This window comes from Pollicipes pollicipes, unplaced genomic scaffold (genome assembly GCF_011947565.3).
Source record: "Pollicipes pollicipes isolate AB1234 unplaced genomic scaffold, Ppol_2.1 Scaffold_4881;HRSCAF=5763_pilon_pilon_pilon, whole genome shotgun sequence".
NCBI lineage: Eukaryota > Metazoa > Arthropoda > Thecostraca > Pollicipedomorpha > Pollicipedidae > Pollicipes > Pollicipes pollicipes.
The window spans coordinates 15,871,392-15,889,732 of NW_023596576.1; the positions used below are offsets into that span (position 1 = coordinate 15,871,392).

Consider the following 18,341-nt stretch of genomic DNA (forward strand, 5'->3'; position numbering starts at 1 on the left):
CAGCCGGCGCTCGCAGCGAACGGAGCGGAGCGGCGGCGAAGCGCCACCCACCGCTGCTGTTGGGGGCGGCGGCAGCGGACGGCGGTGGGATGAGCTGGCGTCGAGTGGGAGTGGCCAGGCAAAGGTGGGGGTGGCGCGGGGAGAGAAGAGGGTTCGAGGAGGTGTCACATTGAATGTTTTTTGATGAGGCCAGGAGTGAGAAGCTCAGGGTGACGCTTCTGTTACCGAGGCATCGCAGAATCAATAGAAGGCAAGGGCGAATTACATCTTTTCATCAAAACTAACGTTGAATGAAACCGACCCCATTGAGATAGCCTGGCAGCGACACAGGCTGCGAATATTGAGCTGGCAAGGCCTACCATCCACTCTTTTTCACTCCACTTATTGCTGTAGGCGAAGCACGACAAGAGGATGCTGCAGCCCGACGGCGGATGACAAGGTCTGCCAGCTGATAACGCAGCCCGATGGCTTACAACCGAGCTCCGCTCCATCATTTGTTCCGAGGAATGTGCCAATACGCATGGCCCGAATGATCTGTTGAAGCTGAACCATCTGAACGGATCACATATATGCGAAGGCAACGGTAATGCTGAAGGGAGGATGCTGCCTCGCTTCCTTCTGCGGTGTGGGATAGGACGGCGTGGACGTGGAACGACACTCACCAGCATACAACCGCGGCTCAATGTGTAAACAAACAAGCACATGTATCCTACACCGGTGCCGGAAGCGCCATTCATATCAAAAACAGCTCGTCACAGACGCCACCCGGGTCTAGTTATCATGCAGCGATTTGAGGATGAACCAGCAGCGCGGGACGCTGTGTCGGCAGAACACGACACGTCTGCGCGCAGTCGGCGCCGCACGGCACGCGCCAGCTGTGAGCACCACCCACCGACAGAAGGTCTTGAGCGCGCGCTGGATGATGCGGGCTGCCAGGTCCATCTGCTTCCACTGTCTCGTCGACGACACGATCTCCAGCTCCTTCCGCGTCGGGAACTGCTTTTTGAACTTCTCGTTCATTTGTTCTTGTAGCTAGGGGAAGCGGGCGTGGTTATCGGAGGTCGCCCGGCGCGGCCGAGCACCGCGGGCGACATGCGAGGGGCACCGGAGCATGCGTGACGGGCGCCGGAGTCCGGCGGCGGCTCGGTGGGCGCCCGGCGGCGGCGCGACACACCACACCCTCACGCGTCACGCGTCACGGCATGCGGGCGAGTCGGACGTGTGTGACGGGAACGGCCTGTGGCAGGCACGGTCGCGACGCGGGTCGGTCGAACGCGGCGCGACTGGGCGCGGCGCGCGTTCGGCGCCGGGCCGGCGGGCAGACGCCGGCCGGCGCGACCGTGACTGCTGCCCCCGGGAGGCGGGCGGTTCCCCGTCACACACAGCGCTCGTTGACAGGGTGATCTCCATAGTGGTCAAATCTTTGACCGCCCTTGTTCACTGTCTGATACGGCCCGCTGCTCGTGCCAGATGCGCGTTCTGCAGTTATAACGTTTTTTTCTTAATCAACCTGGGATGCTGGAAAACGCAAAAAATTGAATTCGTTTTCAATGAATGTCTCACGTTCAGACAGCCAAAGCACATTTGATAAGGATGTCATTGAGAGCCTTTCGACAACCCTTCCCTGCGGCGCTTTAAATCTGCTCTCCAGCTCTTTAATCAACCAGGTTGTTTCTGACGTAAAGGACGAGAGGCAGACCTCTCAAGAACTCGTGATTGGACACTTGTTTGCGTCATTGTGTGCCAAGATCCATATCTGACTCGTTAACGTGGTCGAGAGAACCTCTCGGCAACCCTGCTAGTCTGAAAACCCTCGGAAACTGCAGGCGCATCGTGGTACGAGCGAATCGGGCGGAGGCGGCGACCGATGCCGGTCTGCCAGTCTCCCACGCTAACGGCAAACATGGGCGGTCAAAAGTTTGTACCTTATGGAACTCCTCCGTTTCTTCCACGTGGCCGAGCACATGCTTGGTGAGCGCGTGCAGGATGTCCAGGCAATGGATCTTGTCGCCCTTGGCTATGGGCAGGTTGAAGCTGACCAGCGCCACTGTGTTGGGCTTGGGAATGCCCAGTGGCGGATCCAGCGAGGCGATAAAGTCGGACAGCTGCGAGAAATTGATGAACTGGGTCGCGTGTGGATCGTATCTGCGAACACAGCGCCATCCCGAGCGTCAGGACATTGCGACTGCGGATGAAGAAAGCTACGTGTGACACTAAGTCATAGTCTCGTATCATGGTAGAGTAACGTTGTGCTGGGTGCGTGGAGTGCTACCGACATGAAAACATGCAATGCGCACCTACGATTGTGCTTAGTCAGGGCATCACGCACTTTTGTTACACACTTCTGAATGCAGCGAGGGACTGACATCCATCATCTGCCACCATAATCCTGATCAGAATTATGCAGGAAATGCTGAACAACCATCGCAGGCCGCAGCAGACCTTGCGCCAGGCTCACTTGGCCCAGCGCACGTAGAACATCTCGAGGTCCTCCTCAACAATGCCGATCTCCTCTTCCTGGTGGGCTTGGTTGAAGTTCTCCAAGATCACGGCGATGTACATGTTGATCACGATCATGAAGTTGATGACGATGAAGGTGACGAAGTAGATGATGGCGAAGAGCGGCTGGCCGCAGTTGCCGTACGGCAAGTAGTCGCCGTTCTCAGCCCGCAGGTCCGGATCGCAGTCCGGGGGCTGCGCCATCAGCGGGTCCAGCACGTCGTTCCAGCCGGCAGAGGTGATCAACCTGACATCGACAGAGGTCAGACAATGTCAAGGAGGCTAGCACATGTCAACAGGTCATCAAAATAGGTTATCGAAGCTCGACGGAATTCAAGCAATACCAACAGAGGTCAGAACAATCAACGAATGCTGGCAGAGGTGCACATAGTAAGCTGAGGTCAGTGGGGGGGGGGGGGGGAGGGGGCGGCCGAAGTCAGGGGCATTAGCAGAGCTCAGCTCGGTCGTCACTAGGATGTGCAGTATGCCTGAGGAGTGCAGAACGGAGGTCGGACATGTAGCAGTGGAAGTCGGCACATGTCGTAGGACGGCATGGACAAAGAACCTCTCCGAGAACGGAGAACATCATGACAGAAGAAGGTAGATCACAAAGTGACCGCAAAAACCTTGGCAGGGGCGGAACCAGGGGGCGAGGATGGCGCCAATAGACCAGCATGCTATTTTGCAGAGAAGCGCCGCGGCGCTTTTTAGATTGGCTACGCTGAACACGCAGCGGGTGCAAAACGCTATCGTATGCAATATCTCTCGACGGCTTCGCCGCATATAGACTTGTTCAACCACAGGCACCATCAATCGGTAGGCAGCACACCAGTCACCTGAACAGAAGAATCATGCTGTTGCCGAATGTCTCGAAGTTCATGATGTCGTCGATGACGCCGCTGTGCTTGACGTTGGCGAACAGCGCGATGCCGATGATGGCGTAAATGAACATCACTAGGAACAGCAGGGCGCCGATGTTGAAGAGAGCAGGCAGCGAGACGATGAGAGCGAACAGCAGCTTCCTGATGCCCTTGGCCGCCTGCAGCGTTGGAGAGAGCTGAGTCAGCGCAGCTCACAGCTACAGTGCGTCGCGTCAGGCTGGCACCGACACAAGCTCGACCACAGGACGGACCTGCTGTGCTGGTCATTGCAGGGGACGATCAAACTAGGCTCTTGTAAATGCTATGATCTTTCTTTCATGTTTGTGTATAAGTTTTGAAGTATTTATGCGGTTTGTTTGTCAATACTTACGCAAGGTGGCTGCTGGCGACAAAAATTCCCCTAGATAGATTATATAACAAAACGAAGAGTGACATGGCGAAATGCACTGAGCTATGCCGTTCTTGCATTCAAAGAAAGAAATCGGCGTTTGTATGGTCTCGTATTCCTAACACTGACACTAATTCCTATTCCTAACACTAATTCCTATGGGGATGATACCAAAGTTTACGGCAGCGAGGTCCGCTGCCGAGAAAACTCTTTTCTTCTTTCATCTTCAAAAGAAGGCGGAATATGTGGCAAATGTAGTTGCACTGGAACACTTGCCTTGATTAGCCGCAGGATCCGACCTATCCTGAAGACGCGCACCACGCGCAACAGAGTGGGTGGGATGGGGAACTCTGTGTTTAAGTGTTCCGCTTCTATGACGAGGCTGAATATCGAAAGTCCGACCAGGATAAAGTCGAAAAGATTCCAGGGTACTGTGAAGTAATGCAGACGCAGCCCGATGATCTTCACCAGCGCCTCTGAGGAAGAAAGAACAAGCGATCAGAAGGTAGCTGTAGGGCACCTTGCTCGAGTCGGAAGGCTTTCAAGCATTTTGCGTTTTGTTGGTATCGCGCGAGTAATGCGTCGAGTTTACTTCGTTCTCTGTTGATTGGAGCGAAGCATCACCGCAGCGCAATACAAAACGCAACCGGGAATTCATCGGTCCAACCAGAGTCTAGGACCATTTATGGCAGTCAAACGTTTGTTCAACGCTAGTTTAGCCTTCTCGAGTGAGTTGAAAAGCCATATACCAGCCAGAGTGAAAGTTAGACAAGTTTATTTGACACTCCAATGCGAGAAGGGATCACATAATTGATCCTAACTGTCTTCGTTGGCGTTCAAAGTAGCACCCAAGGCAATAGAAACACTCTAGCACCTAAACATCTGTAATTATGCTATAGACGGTTCGAGTTTTAGCCCCAACGCGAGCGTGAAGTTCCAACGACTCACGACTTCCTGAGTTACAGGCCTCCAAAATTGGACGAAGAAACGGGGCTGTTCAATTACGCGGACATGAAAGGAGCCGGGGTAGTTCATCAGCTGCAGCATTTAATTCGGTCCGACAGAGGCATTTCAACTTGCGAAGGAACGCCAGCAGTATGGAATGCCATCCGTTCTAAAAGTTCTGAAGATGGCGCTGTAATGGCGCGCCGTGCTAGTGGACGGGGCCGGAATTAAGTCAAGCCATTGCCGTGCCATTTCAGCTTTCGGATATATTGCACGCAACGCGTTCGAGACTAGCCGCACTGTGGTAAGGTCATTCGATGGTACATTACTTTTTAACGACTGAACGCTGTCTGAATCGATCAGTAAAGGTTAAGATACGATTCAGCAGACAACTTTTTTTGGCAGGGTGCATTATTTTCATTTTCCGACTAAGGTGTCAAATTTATATTTTCTACGTTGTATACAGAAGTCCAAACCACCAAGTTGAGAACAGCGCCGTTGATCATGCAAACTTTAACACCCCCGGGTGGCCGGCTAGATACCCTTCGCTCGGGTGGGGGGAGGTCAATTTGACCCCGCTGAGGTCTCGGGAACTAAGGTAAGCTAGATACACCAAATAAAAGATTTACTACAAGGTGCATTGACCTGTACGTGAACTCACTTAGGTCAACATTTGAGGTTCCTAGGGTCAACATTTGAGGTTCCATGACCTTTGGGTCGAATAAGGTCAAACAAGTCGAATTCCAGGTTGGTCTCCAAAGTGCACACAGAACATAGATAGCTGTATCTAAACAAAAATGCTCATTTAAGGTCAGTGATCTTGTTTGACATTTTGAAGGTCATGGTGACCAAAATCATACAAGACTGCTCTGAGTTTTGCATTTGAATAAGCCTTTGTGGCTTATTACGTGGTTACGCTAGGCAGTATGCTTCTAAAAACAAAATGTTGACCTGAACCATTTTAGACCAATGACCCGTTCGGACCTCTAAGAAGTCCATGGAAAATGTATAATGTGGTTCCTGCTACCAATAAATTCGAAATGAGCACCAGAAACTATCCCAGACAGTAAGCCCGAGAGTAATAAAACAGGTTGGTTTTGACCCTGATCTGACTTTCATACCTGACCTTAGGTCAACGTTATTTGCTCATTCAATATTTCTGGCGCCTAAGAAAGCATCTAAGAGATGTATGGCTTCGTCTTGCACTCCGCTGTTGCATCAGATTGAATGATTCACTAGAAATTGACTTCCCTGAAACCATGGCCTGACTTTGACCTGCCATTGGTCAGCGACCTTACAAGATGCATCTAAATTGTTGATACCAAACGATCCGCTATTCAATTGTCTACAGCTATGCAAAAGTTGGCGCGGCTACGCAGCATCGTTCGGAACCCACTCTGAAAAACCTTTGGGGAAGGGGGGATAATTTGATCCCCGCCCGAGCGCGTATTAATATTCCTTTGCCAAAACCACCGTAACCGGCGAACAAATATTTCAACACGTTGTGAATCTGACCGTACATCTAGAAAACAACGCTATAAAAGTGAGTGCTCCGCATCTCCATCGCGTTTTCAACTTATGCAGCCATTTTGAAAACGCAATACAAATTTGCATTTCACATTCATTCATTCATTCATCACATGGACATACAATGCAATTTACAGCCACGCCTTTTTCAGACTTCATACCCTCTCGTCTCTTTCTAAGCTTGAAATACGCGAACATGAGCATGCTTTTTCGCGCAGCCTACTTAAAGGCCACCCATACATATATGACGTCATAAGACGTCACGCAAATGCCACCAACTCAATGGCCATTTATATTTTAGATTAAGACAAGTGTGACCATTAAATTATTAGTCCCTGGTTACACCAGCACAATTGGTGGCATCAAGGGACAGCAGTTGGCCTTCTGACAGTTTATTGCGTTGAATGCAAGTTTCGGACACGAATAACGCTTCGTGCTACGTACACAGACACGGGCTCAGACACAGACAGGTAATAACAGAACTTGGGCAGTGGTACTAGTCATCACTGAAATGTGACTGGAAATCAAATATCTTAAGAAAAGCGCCCTAACCGAGTATTTGAATGGAAGTAAAAAATACAAAATGACGGACAAGCACAAACACACCACAGGGTAAGACCAAAACACGCACACATAACGCTATTCGAGGTCAACAAACACGCACCAATTAACAAACCACCTTCTTAAAATATTCCATGGTGTAATCGAACGATGACGCATTGAAGAGCGTATTAACTTAAGAGTGAAATGTGTATCGCCTAGAGCAGGCTTTCGCACTTGAAAGCATACAAGCAAGCTTATTTCATCTTATGTATGCTGGCCTCAATATTGCGAAATGTGGAGCATCGCCTTTAACCAACACTCACCACTATATTCGTATTCCTGCCATCACCAGAGAGGATTATTGGGGGTTTCTGGGCGATGACAGGACGGATAACGTCACGTACCTACTTTGTATAGCTTTGCAAGACATCATTCAAGGCCGATCGTGGTGTGGCATATTTTCCTTCCAGTTCTATGGGATCGGGCTTAGAGACGAAGCCCCGCAACAATGCGTCATAACGCGTCCTGATTGCGACTATCAAGGCCTGCTCACCCAGTGAGAAGATGGTAGTGAAGAGGATGTTGAACAGCTCCAGAACGGAGGCCACTGAAGAAGGCTGTCCATAGTGCTCTATGCCCATGATGACCATGTTCAGGAAGATCATCACGAATATGGCTATCTCGAACCTGCCGGCAGCACGTCAAGCTCACGCTCGGCCACAGAAACATGAATTAATCTAGTAGGTCATTACGAGGCTTATAGGTTTCTAAAAATTTAACTTTCATCACACGGCCTCCGCACAGAAAAAAAATTGTGTGGGGAATGCTTGTTGTGTGATAGCAAAACGCATGCCAAAAGGCTGTACAGAAGAGGGACAATTCAATTAAGTTAAGAAAAACACAAACGATCTTGAAAAATACTCATTAGGGAACTTTGAAGCTACTTATTAGAAAAGCCCGTGCAGACCGATCATCAGCTACACCGACTCATAGAAGTTCTCACCTTCGAGAGACAGCAATGTCATAGAAGAGAGCGTGGTAGTGATTCAGAGGTCTCCTTATCACCTTCTGCGGCTTCTTTCGGCCCAACTTCTTCAGAGCAGTGTAGTAGTTCTTCTGGCTGTCCGTCAAGAACATCTCGAGGACACCACCTTCGTACTGAAGACCGGAAACCCGTTAATATGAAAGGAGCTTACACAAAACGCAAATGGTTAGACATGCTAAGCAGCGTGGAAGATACCATGCCCTCAAATATGAACAGGTCACCTCGACTGTCTGGAAATGTGACGATCTAAGCACTGGCTCATTCCTCCAAAAGTCTGTTCATTCTCAGTGGAGATAAAATGAGAGCTCTAAGCGGTGACATTTATGAACGGCATATTGATTCAAACCTCCTTCACAGCCTAGCACCTGGCACACCTTTTTCTTCAGCATATTGAAGTTGTCGATGATGACACCAATGAAGAGATTGAGCGTGAAGAAGCTTCCGCAGACTATGAAGACGACGAAGTAGATGTAGGCGTAGATGTTGGCCTCTCGAGCTGGCTGCAGCTCCACCCCTCTAGCGTCAACGGCGTCCGCCATCACCTCCATCCAGCCCTCGAATGTGGCCTGTGAAGCGCCAGTCCCACACGCTGACGCACGCGTCCTGCAACACGGCTGGGCCTGACAGCCACGTCAGACAACACGGCTGGGCCTGACAGCCACGTCAGACAACGCTCAGGTCACGAGTCTTGGCGTGATCCGAAATCCGTCGCTCTGTGCACGAGCCTCACCGGTCCGGGAAGTGTTCAGCGAAGTCGCGCAGACGCTGCGGGGATAGGTCAGACCTAAAAATGTCTTCTTGTTTAATCGTTCCAGAAGTAGTAAAACGTTATATCAAACAGCAGTTTTTCAACCCAAAACATTTTGAATAGCTGTATGATGCCACTGCTGTGCTCTGCGTTCGGCCGGAACGCCGCTCGCTAAAATCACGGCAGTAACTGGCAGTGCCATCACTCAGGGCTCTCTTTCCATATCGCCCGTGCAAAGGCCACTGTTTTGTAAATAAGGCGGGATATTTCCCAGAGATTTAAACGAGCGAAACAGCACGAGAACTGAAGAACTCAGCCTCACACGCTGACGAGCCCTGCTCGTGCTGGACTGCCCGCGTCTCGCACACCGCAAAATCGATTATTTGTGTCATCTGATCTCATTTTGCATGAACTATACCTTGGCGCTGCATCCCGAGTACGAGCACCAGGGACGCGATGTCTATTTGTTAATTCAGAACGGCCGCGACTGCCTACCGAAACGTGGCTACAGGATGTGTTTCACCATTAATCTGGGGAAGATAAAGTGATTCATAGCTTATATTGTGCGTGGCTTTTGGGGTAGGTGGTAGGAGGTTAGGAGCGTAACCAGAGCGCAACATTGGAGAAACGGGTTTTGGACAGCGTAGCGTTGCACTCAGGCGTAATGACAAATAATGGCGAGTTATCAACAAGAAAATGTTCTGGCATCGTCACCGGGAGATGGATTTTCCACGCAAAGTAACTGGAGCGCAAACAGGTGAAAATGCTGACCAGTGCGTAACGTAATTCATTCATTCTGATAAGCCGGCAACTGCCGTTTCGGTGATAGGACTCTGGCTGAGGATGCCGTGATTGGCAGTTTCAGTCTGACACCTTGGTGGCAATCGAACCCGCCTCTCCCAAGTTCCCGTCACCTCTCCCCTGAAGGCCTTGCCCCTCTAGATTGCGCCTTTCGACTAGCCGGAATAGGAAGCCAATGCTACATGGTTGACGTCTTTTGACTCCAAACTAAGGTGACCTGAGCGTTTTATATATCTTTTATTTGTGGTGATCGCAGAAAACTCAGGAGACCATGGCGCACAAGAAGCCAGTCATCAAATCAAACGACACTGATCAAATTGCATGGTCATATGTGAGCAGCTCTGAACATGCATATGCATGTTATAGTAACACGGCGGAAATACCCCAAATAGCGATGAAATGGGAGTGACTTACGACTTGGAACAGGGCAAGATAGGCGATTCCCACGTGGTCGAAGGATATCTTGGAGTTGATCCAGGTGTAGTTGAGGTGGAAGCAGTCGTTGCGATCGTTGACCACCTGCGGAAGGGGGGCACTCGCCGCACGTCAGGGCCGGCAGCACGAGTGCACCTCCTCGTCAGCATGGTAGCCTACTGGCTATCGATGGGTTCATAGGCACTGTTTCACATAAGCATCCTAGTCGTGACCGTTGTCTGTTTATCGGGGTAAATTAAACATGCCGTTTTACTACGATCAGAGGCAGATACTTGGTCAGGCCACGCGAAGGTGTCGGCTGAAAAACCTCAAAGCGGGCAGACTAGCCTTGGTTTGCCATATCATTTTTGCAGCCAGTCTTGGTGAGGTCAGGGGTCCTCATATTTTGACAGGGTTTTGCACATATCACACTGGGTCATAAATCAGACGTGTGACTGGGTACCAAAGGAAGATACTAGGAGCCCTTGGCAAAAGTTCTCCGACCCCGGATTTCGGTATTTGTTTCCTTATAATCAAAGGATATATGATGGCATGCGTATTAGACGATTCACGTCGATATAGTTTTATTTTGCCACGCAGCGTCCGGTTCTTACCTGAATAGGGAGTATGGCGCCCTCGGCATCCACGCATTTGTAGAACTGTCCGCTAAAGAACTGCACTCCCATGATGGAGAATATCAGCCAGAAGACCAGACACACCAACAGTACGTTGAAGATGGAGGGGATGGCGAACATGAGCGCGTTCACTACAATCTGAAACCGAGGAGAGGCACGCGGCGACCGTGCCGACGATTAGATGACGGCATTCGAGGTGACGTACAGTAAAGACACACTGTGCAGCTTGTAGCACTGGATCAGTCCTTGGCCTAGCGTGGTTTTGAAGGATATTTGTGTGGCCGGGCGGTCCGCTCAGGGCTTTTGGACCCTTTGGCGATTATAATTTATGAAATAAAGAATGTAAGTTTCGAAAAGCTTTCGTACGTTTCAGTCCAGTAATTCTCCAAAGGACACTTAATTGCTACCTTCTTATTCGAAACGTGAAGTGCTTTCGGATAAGAATTTCTTAGCGCCGTGAACTTCTCGCGATCACGCGGCAAAACTGCGCTGCTTGTGTGCCTTATTATCCAACATATACCAGCTATGCAACAAACACAGTAGATCCTACAAAAAATTGCGGAAGGTAAAACATTTGGCCCCTTGGATATCTGGGGCGATCGGACTGTGATGTAGGCTTACACCATTGGAGACGATGAATCCCAAATGCTTCGCAGTTAACCATGGTGTGACTCGACATAGGTGCACAGCACACTTGTCAGAGTTTGTGTACGGAATGTCAAGTTCGTGAGCCACCGGCTTCTATTGAGTGTTGGCTGCTTCCGTGAGGCGTGATGACAGCTTTCCGGCCCACGCCGTCGCACCAGCGACGGCTCCAGTCAGGGGCGCAGCCAGAGCCTTGGCAAGGGGGCACAGGGTTGACAAAGGATCCCCTAATATTGAATGGCAACTTCCCAAAGAATCCGCTGGATATGGCCTTATTGTTAATGAAGGCATGTTTTGTTTGTTATTTTTCCATCTTTACCTTCTTTTAATGGAACAAAAGCCAGAAGCACCCGCGACATTAATTCTGTCAGAATTTTGTAGTCAACCAAACTGCACGCTGAATACATCATATCACATTGGTCCCCTCCCTAACTTAACGGGCCTTCTGATCCGCAGGTTTGGCCCCAGTCATGCCCTTCAACCTGGCCCTTGATCGTAGGTTCCCGGATGCCGCCCGCGGCCTCTCTTCAGACCTTATCAAACACTGCCCTTGGTCGTCTCGGGTCCCCTTACGAATCCAGGACCCTCTGTCAGGCGATGTGAGCCCCTGAATGATACAGGGGCACCGACCTGCGTAAATCACTGGCCCCGGCTTTATAGCTGATTGGGGAGTGGGCCCTGCGGCCCATACCGGCATGGAACCCACTGTATATATAAGCCCCCACCAAATAAGGAGGCCCCTGATCAGCACGCGAAGCTCTCTGACTGGCATTGGAGTGCCCAGCCCTGCGGACCGAGACCCCGTAAATGCGACCTCTTTCCAGTCTTTTCGGCCCTCCGGACTCTTAAATCGGGCTTTACTCGTGGGTCCCGAGGACCCCCAAGGGCCGCTCGGAACCTAAGAAGGGAGGAGGGAAGCTATGTGCCCCCTGTGTCCCTGCCTGCGTCCCTGACTCCAGTCTATCACGCCGCCCCTCCCGTGCATTATCGCACTCCCGTGTACATGACCGGCGCAGACGAATCAGTGAGCTTTGCGTGGAACCACTCAGTGCTGTTGACTTGTGTGTATGTCATCTGTAGAAAAAAGGTGGAATGCTGGAGGTAAAAGCAAAAGCACTTTAATGCCAAGTGCTCTTTCAGATAATATTAAGCGTATGATTATTATGCAATATAGTTGCAGTCATACCATATGATATATATATATATATATATATATATATGTATATATATATGTATATATATATATATATATATATATGTACATGCATATACATATATATATATATATATATATATATATATATATATGTACATGCATATATATATATATATATATATATATATATATATATGTGTGTGTGTGTACCGTATATGCATGCATGTATATTATGTACCGTATCATATATGTATGCACATGTTGCACATATATTTATATATAATATCAATATTTGATCATGCGATAAAATATTGTCAAATATGATATTAAATATAATGTTGCATTGTGGCGTATTCTTCTTGAAACTACCGTAAATGTGAGGAGGACCGGCGTTTCTTCATTATGTCTGCACCACTGTTAACCATGCCGGCATGTGTCCCACCTACCGTGACGTTTCTCAGACATGCGTGACACGCCCCCACCATGCCGGTCGCAGTGAGCGCATGCACGGTAAACCTGTGTCTCGTGCAGGGGTCGCGCCGAGTGACCGCAGCGAGCGGTACCGCCCTATGGCCGGTCGCCGCCCGCCGTCGGCGGCCAGGACCTGGCCCGGCCAGCCGGCGGCCGGCGACGGCACGGACCGGAGATCGTCCCACGTGCTGGCGTCAGACCGAAGCAGCCCCGCGCGCCCCGCCAGTCGCGCCGCCCCGCGGCCGCCGGCCAAAGCTCAGAAGCGCGCCGGTCGCCCGGATTGGCTGCGATGCCAGCGTGAAGGCGCCGCCATTGGCCGACGACCGCTGCTGTCAGGCTCGGCATTGGCGCGGAAGGCGGATGACGATGGTGGCGCCGCCCTAGCGGCGACCGCGCGGGGCTGCGCCGCCCGGTCCGACCCAGCACAATTACCTTCATTCCTTGCCACCTAGAGATAGCCCGGAGCGGTCGGAGGGCGCGCAGAGTTCGCAGCGAACGCAGCGCGACCAGGGTCTCGTTCTCCTCTATGGCAAGGCTGAAGATGGACGCCTGGGGCCAAAGGTCACACATGACCGCAAGGAAACCAGAGCGGCCAGCGGCACCTCGGACCAACCACGTGATCAAGACAAGACAGTGCAGTTGTATGCAGACAGAAAATGGTTACCCCGCCAGAGAGAAAAGGACAGAAGAGCTGATGGCATGCATCACAAACCAGCAGCCGGTATACACGAAGCTCAGCTCAGCCGAACCACTGGACTGGACCTCCTGGAAGCTCAGGAGCCTTAGCACGCGATCACAGGTGGTGGCTGATCATCCTGATACGTGCGATCAAAAGCTTGCAAATGCTTTGCCTCCTGAGCTTTGACCTTCATCTTCAGCAACAGGGCGGCGCTAGCGTGCTCTGAGACTCTCAACCTCGCGAAGTGGCCCGATTTTCCGCGACCGCGAGTCCTCTCATTCAATCGACTGAGCCTCCAGCCGAATTGCCACCGGCGGCCAGTCTAACTCTCCGACGGGCCGCGCGTCAGCAGCGGCGCCACCGTCGGTCACGCCGACGGGGCGTCAGACGACTCCCGGGGGCCGGAAATTTAGGCTGGCGCCGGCAGCGTGCCTGGCCGCGGCGGCTATGTGGGGGCGGGCGGCGCCCAGACCGGAGGTGGGCAGCCATGCCACGTCGTCTGGCCGGTCAGTGGACGAGTGGCCCGCCGTCCTAATGCTTGAATAAGGATACCGGGCTTGGAAATTGACGGCCGTTAGTGCTGACAATAAATGGCGTCGGGCTCATCGCGTAAGCTATCTCTGTCAGACGTGGACGCTGTGGAAGGGAATTGTTCGGCCGGGGCGATGTAGAGAGTATTCATGGAGGCGGCTGGGGGGGGGGGGGGGGGGGGGGGGGGATGGAAGCTGTGTGTGGACCACGGTTGATCACTGAACGTCACACCTCCGGTGTGATTCAGATGCACTGTCAGCTGCCAACGATGGGAGGCTGTCCGACCAGCTGTGTCAGCTGACGATCATGGCGATCGTTGGCTGACACTGACACAATGGCTGGGGATTTCCCGCGGCCGCTTCGCAACAGGAGCCTGACAGATCGGGCATCGCATTAGTCGGGTGACACCCAAGCCTCGCCGTCGCAGCAGTAGGCTTTTAGTGCAGCTCGATACCGAGCCGGTCTAAAATAGGAACGTAACCCTGATTAAATCTGACCAGCAACCCCGCACAATGGACTCACTGGAGTGGATACACAAGAGAGTGGGCCGCAGGATCTTCGCGGAAATCACATTTGCTGAATATAGCCATCAGTCTGCAAATGGTAGGTAGTCACAGCTCAATGACTGAGGCTCTGAGGGACGAGGCTACCTTACCACGACTATGATGAAGTCCAGTATGGTCCACGCGTTGGTGTAGTATTTCTTCAGGCCGAAGGCGATCCACTTCAGAACCATTTCCACGGTAAAGAGAGACGCAAACACCAGGTTTGCCCAGCGCAGGTAGTACTTGAGCTGCGGCTTCTGATACAGATACTTGTCCTCAAAGCACAGCGCAATGCTGGACGCTATGATCATCACTAACACTACCCACTCAAAGTACGAGTTGTCCACGAAGCGCATCACCAGGGTCCGAAACCGGAACCACGTCCGGAACCACGGTGTCCGCGAGAGCGCGTCACAGCAGGGGAATCTGAAACAGGCGACGGCAGATGAGACCGGCCCGGCGAGGCGCAGCCGGGGACGACGGCGGAGCACCTAATCCTGCTACAACGACGTGGCGGCGAGCGGAGCCGGCGTTTTCTAATCACCGCATCCAGGACGCAGCTCGCCAGCTCGACGACATTTCCCAGCCCATTTGCATGATGCGTTCTCCGGGGACTGATACGATCTTGTGGTTGTTCACTGAATCATAAGTAATGCGCCGAGGATAAATCCGTCGAAGGTGAAAAAGCGCTGGGCGAAGCATGACACAGACAGGCATGTCGCCTTATGTGGAACAACAGTCCCTTGTACAAATTATGGGTTCGGTGTTGCGCTCTTGCGTCTTGACTTTCGGCAACGAGTAAATAAAACATTTCATTCGCAATCAATCGTTACCGTACCACCCGAAATAAAATGAATGGAGCAAAGCCATACATTGAGCAAAAACCATGGAAGTTAACTGCATGAAGGCCAATGATGTCTGGCCTTTAGGGAAGTTTTTCCTGTGACTATACCATGAAGCTGCATGCCAAATATGCGTGCTCATTAACCAAATGATATAAAGCCGTTGTGATCCGGCAGGTTAGTCTAAACCATGACGCATCTAAAAGACAGGGTAGGCTAAGGAACGCACCACCCCTACAGACTGATTGATCACACACATGGTCAATGTTGCTGCAGTTCATCTGCTTTCAGGGGTGCAGAGCCCTCACTCATTCTGCTATCTAATTTGAACACCCAGACATTAAATGAACACTTTTTCAGGACAGCCTTAGCCTCGTCGTTTAAGCTCATCCCGACTTCGCCTAATGGAATACGGTTTACAGCCTTCTGGCTCACTCAAGAGGTATAAATGCCTCTACTGTGCAAGCTCTAGGACCCCTTGATGATGGTCCTCATAGAGCGAATAAACATTTGCAGTAGTATCTATCTAACTTTAAGTCATCCCACTTGTAATATGACCTGCATATCGGCTCAGGTTTGTGTTCTAAATCCCACCTACTCACTTCGCCTCAGCTTCTCTGGATTTACATTTCTCCCATTCCCCAGCACTTGCCATCTGTCTCACCCTTGACTTCCGACTGCCACTCCACACCCCCCCCCTCCCCCCTCCTCTCCTCAGCTTCGTGAGCGGCTCTCAAAACCCACTCTCGTTCGGTCCACAGTCACCGCCACGCGCGGCTCGTTCGTTGGCCGGTGCCGGCCGCCTGTCAGGCGGCACTGGCTGAATCTTGGCTAGAGCTCCTCAGGTGGTGGTCGTGGGAAGGGCGGGGGCGGAATTCGCGCAAGCGACTTATACGTTAAATCGGAAGGTTGGTAACGACTCACTCGTTACAACAGGAGCTCGGTGGTGATCGCCCGTTATGACAAGAGGTCAGAAGCGACTCACCCGTAAAAGTATGAAGGCGATAGAGACTCATCGGCTGTAGTAAAAGGTCAGTAGTGATTAACTCGTTACAAGAGGAGGCTATGGCGATTTACTTGTCACAGCGAGGCCAACGTAGCTCACTCGGCACAGCAGGAGGCCAGCGCGACTCACTCGTTATAGCAGGAGGTCGGCAGACAGTCGTGTGGCACGCGGCGCTCCTGCTCGGCCTCCTGGCCCTCGGCCGGCGGCTCGGCGCGCACCTCGGTCGGGTCGCGGCCACGCAGGCTCTCCACATACATGGCCAGCGTCGACCAGTTGGAGACGGTCGACGGGCTCTTGTAGACGCCGGGCTGCGTGGGCGGCGCGAGTCGCGCGCCCGGCGGGCCCGCCTCTGAGAGCGGCGATGACGACGGTGAGGAGAAGGGCTCTGGACGGGCCGGCGGAGAGACGGCGGTTAGCGGCGGCATGCGAGCGCAGGCCGGCCTCACTACGACACCGCGGCCGGGTCGGGCCGGGGCCCGCGCCCGCACCACGGCACGGAGAGGCAAGCATGAGACGGAGACGGAGACGGAAGCGGCGCGGGGCAGGCGGACCGCGCCAGCGCGACAGAGCAGGCGACAGCTCGGCGTTACGGAGCTGAAGCAGCGGCCGAAGAGGCGGAAAACTGCATGCAGGTTGGCTAGATCGAAGAGCTTGCGGCCAAAAGGCACAGGCCTGCAGAGTAGGCCAGACGGCAAAAGCCCGATTTGGAAAAAAAACTATGACACCGACATCGGCAGACCTCGACAGACCATTCACAGCTGGACAAAACGCCCATTATGAGCAAACACCTACACTGACAGGCTGTTGATCAACAAAAAGCCTCATCTTTAACAATGGCATGACGCAGATGACGACATGTATGCACAGCATGAAGCTCATGTTAAAAATCTGGGTAGCGAAATTACCACGAGGACATGGCCATTGGACGTCTTTCTGCACACTTCACGAACATTTGAGATCTAAACATCACATGCATAATTACACAATGAACATTGGCGGTGCTATCATTTTCCACAGCCTTATGGTCCATTCGACTACTCGGGATGGTTTCATTATTGCATTTTTCATGTATGGAGTTTTTAGGCCTAAATTAAGTGATGGTTGTTCAAACCACACTATTCATGTGCGCATTTGTCAGTGCCGTACGCAGAATTTCACAGGGGATCACAAAAAATCACTGAAACCGAGTTCAGCGCGTTGCAGAAACGCGCAGTTTCTTGCACAACGCAAAATAACATCGCATCTTTCCGATACAATGATAACTTTTAGCGTGCCGACAAAGTAATGGTTGACGTGCCTCGTTAACCACTGCGTGTTTGGAAAACCAGAGGTACGGGCTCAATTATCCGCGGTGCATACCCTTCCTGCCAGGGTGAGAGGCAGGCGACGGCACACAGCATCGCCAGCTGAATCCGTCGTATCGCCCCCCCCCCCCCCCCTCTATCACTGGACGATGAAGACAATCGTAATTTTGCCAAGTGCCAATGTTGAGTAAAATAACGAGAAGTATCCACGCATTTATCAATATATGCCCAAATTTGGTAACGGAAGCGGACACGTGTACCTGGGGTCCATTATGTGCCTACGCCCCCAATCTTTGTTGCAACAATAGTTTTAGTTGAAAACGCATTTCTTGGCGTTTCTTGGGAGTGCTTCATTCGTGTAGTATTCAGGTTTTGTGTCTCTGCTGATTTTGATATATTTTGTGGCAAATATTCAGCTGGACTGTATAGACACCATTGATAACGATTGAATAGTTTTCGCGAACCGATCAGATCAGATCAGAACCGATCAGATTTCGCGAACCGATCAGTCGAGCGACTGGCTTCCTCGGTAAGGACAGAGCTGGAAACTTCTCCAAATATAACCGAACTCCAGAACCGGGACCTAATCAGTGCCTTTCAAGTACATGCGTTCTGATGTTTTTTGACATGCTGAATCCAGCGGCGAGCTGCCTTCCCGGGACCAGCTTGTTGTTTGCATCATGGCGTTTTACCGCTAGATTAGTAGCCTGCTTTAGCACATGCACACGGCTCATGA

The 18,341-nt window shown here is 51.6% G+C and overlaps 1 protein-coding gene across 1 annotated transcript in view; it reads right to left on the bottom strand.

Annotated features, from left to right (window-relative positions):
- LOC119100030 (sodium channel protein 60E) overlaps positions 1 to 18,341 on the bottom strand; it is a 55,199-nt gene that overhangs the window by 2,986 nt on the left and 33,872 nt on the right. The window contains exons 18-30 of the mRNA XM_037223146.1: positions 16,431 to 16,686; positions 14,564 to 14,879; positions 13,131 to 13,247; positions 10,406 to 10,564; positions 9,792 to 9,896; positions 8,203 to 8,394; positions 7,787 to 7,941; positions 7,337 to 7,470; positions 4,045 to 4,244; positions 3,336 to 3,538; positions 2,459 to 2,746; positions 1,926 to 2,145; positions 893 to 1,032 (exon numbers count right to left, since the gene is read on the bottom strand). Coding sequence (XP_037079041.1) covers positions 893 to 1,032; positions 1,926 to 2,145; positions 2,459 to 2,746; positions 3,336 to 3,538; positions 4,045 to 4,244; positions 7,337 to 7,470; positions 7,787 to 7,941; positions 8,203 to 8,394; positions 9,792 to 9,896; positions 10,406 to 10,564; positions 13,131 to 13,247; positions 14,564 to 14,879; positions 16,431 to 16,686 — 2,485 coding nt within the window. The remainder of the gene's footprint in view (positions 1 to 892; positions 1,033 to 1,925; positions 2,146 to 2,458; positions 2,747 to 3,335; positions 3,539 to 4,044; positions 4,245 to 7,336; positions 7,471 to 7,786; positions 7,942 to 8,202; positions 8,395 to 9,791; positions 9,897 to 10,405; positions 10,565 to 13,130; positions 13,248 to 14,563; positions 14,880 to 16,430; positions 16,687 to 18,341) is intronic.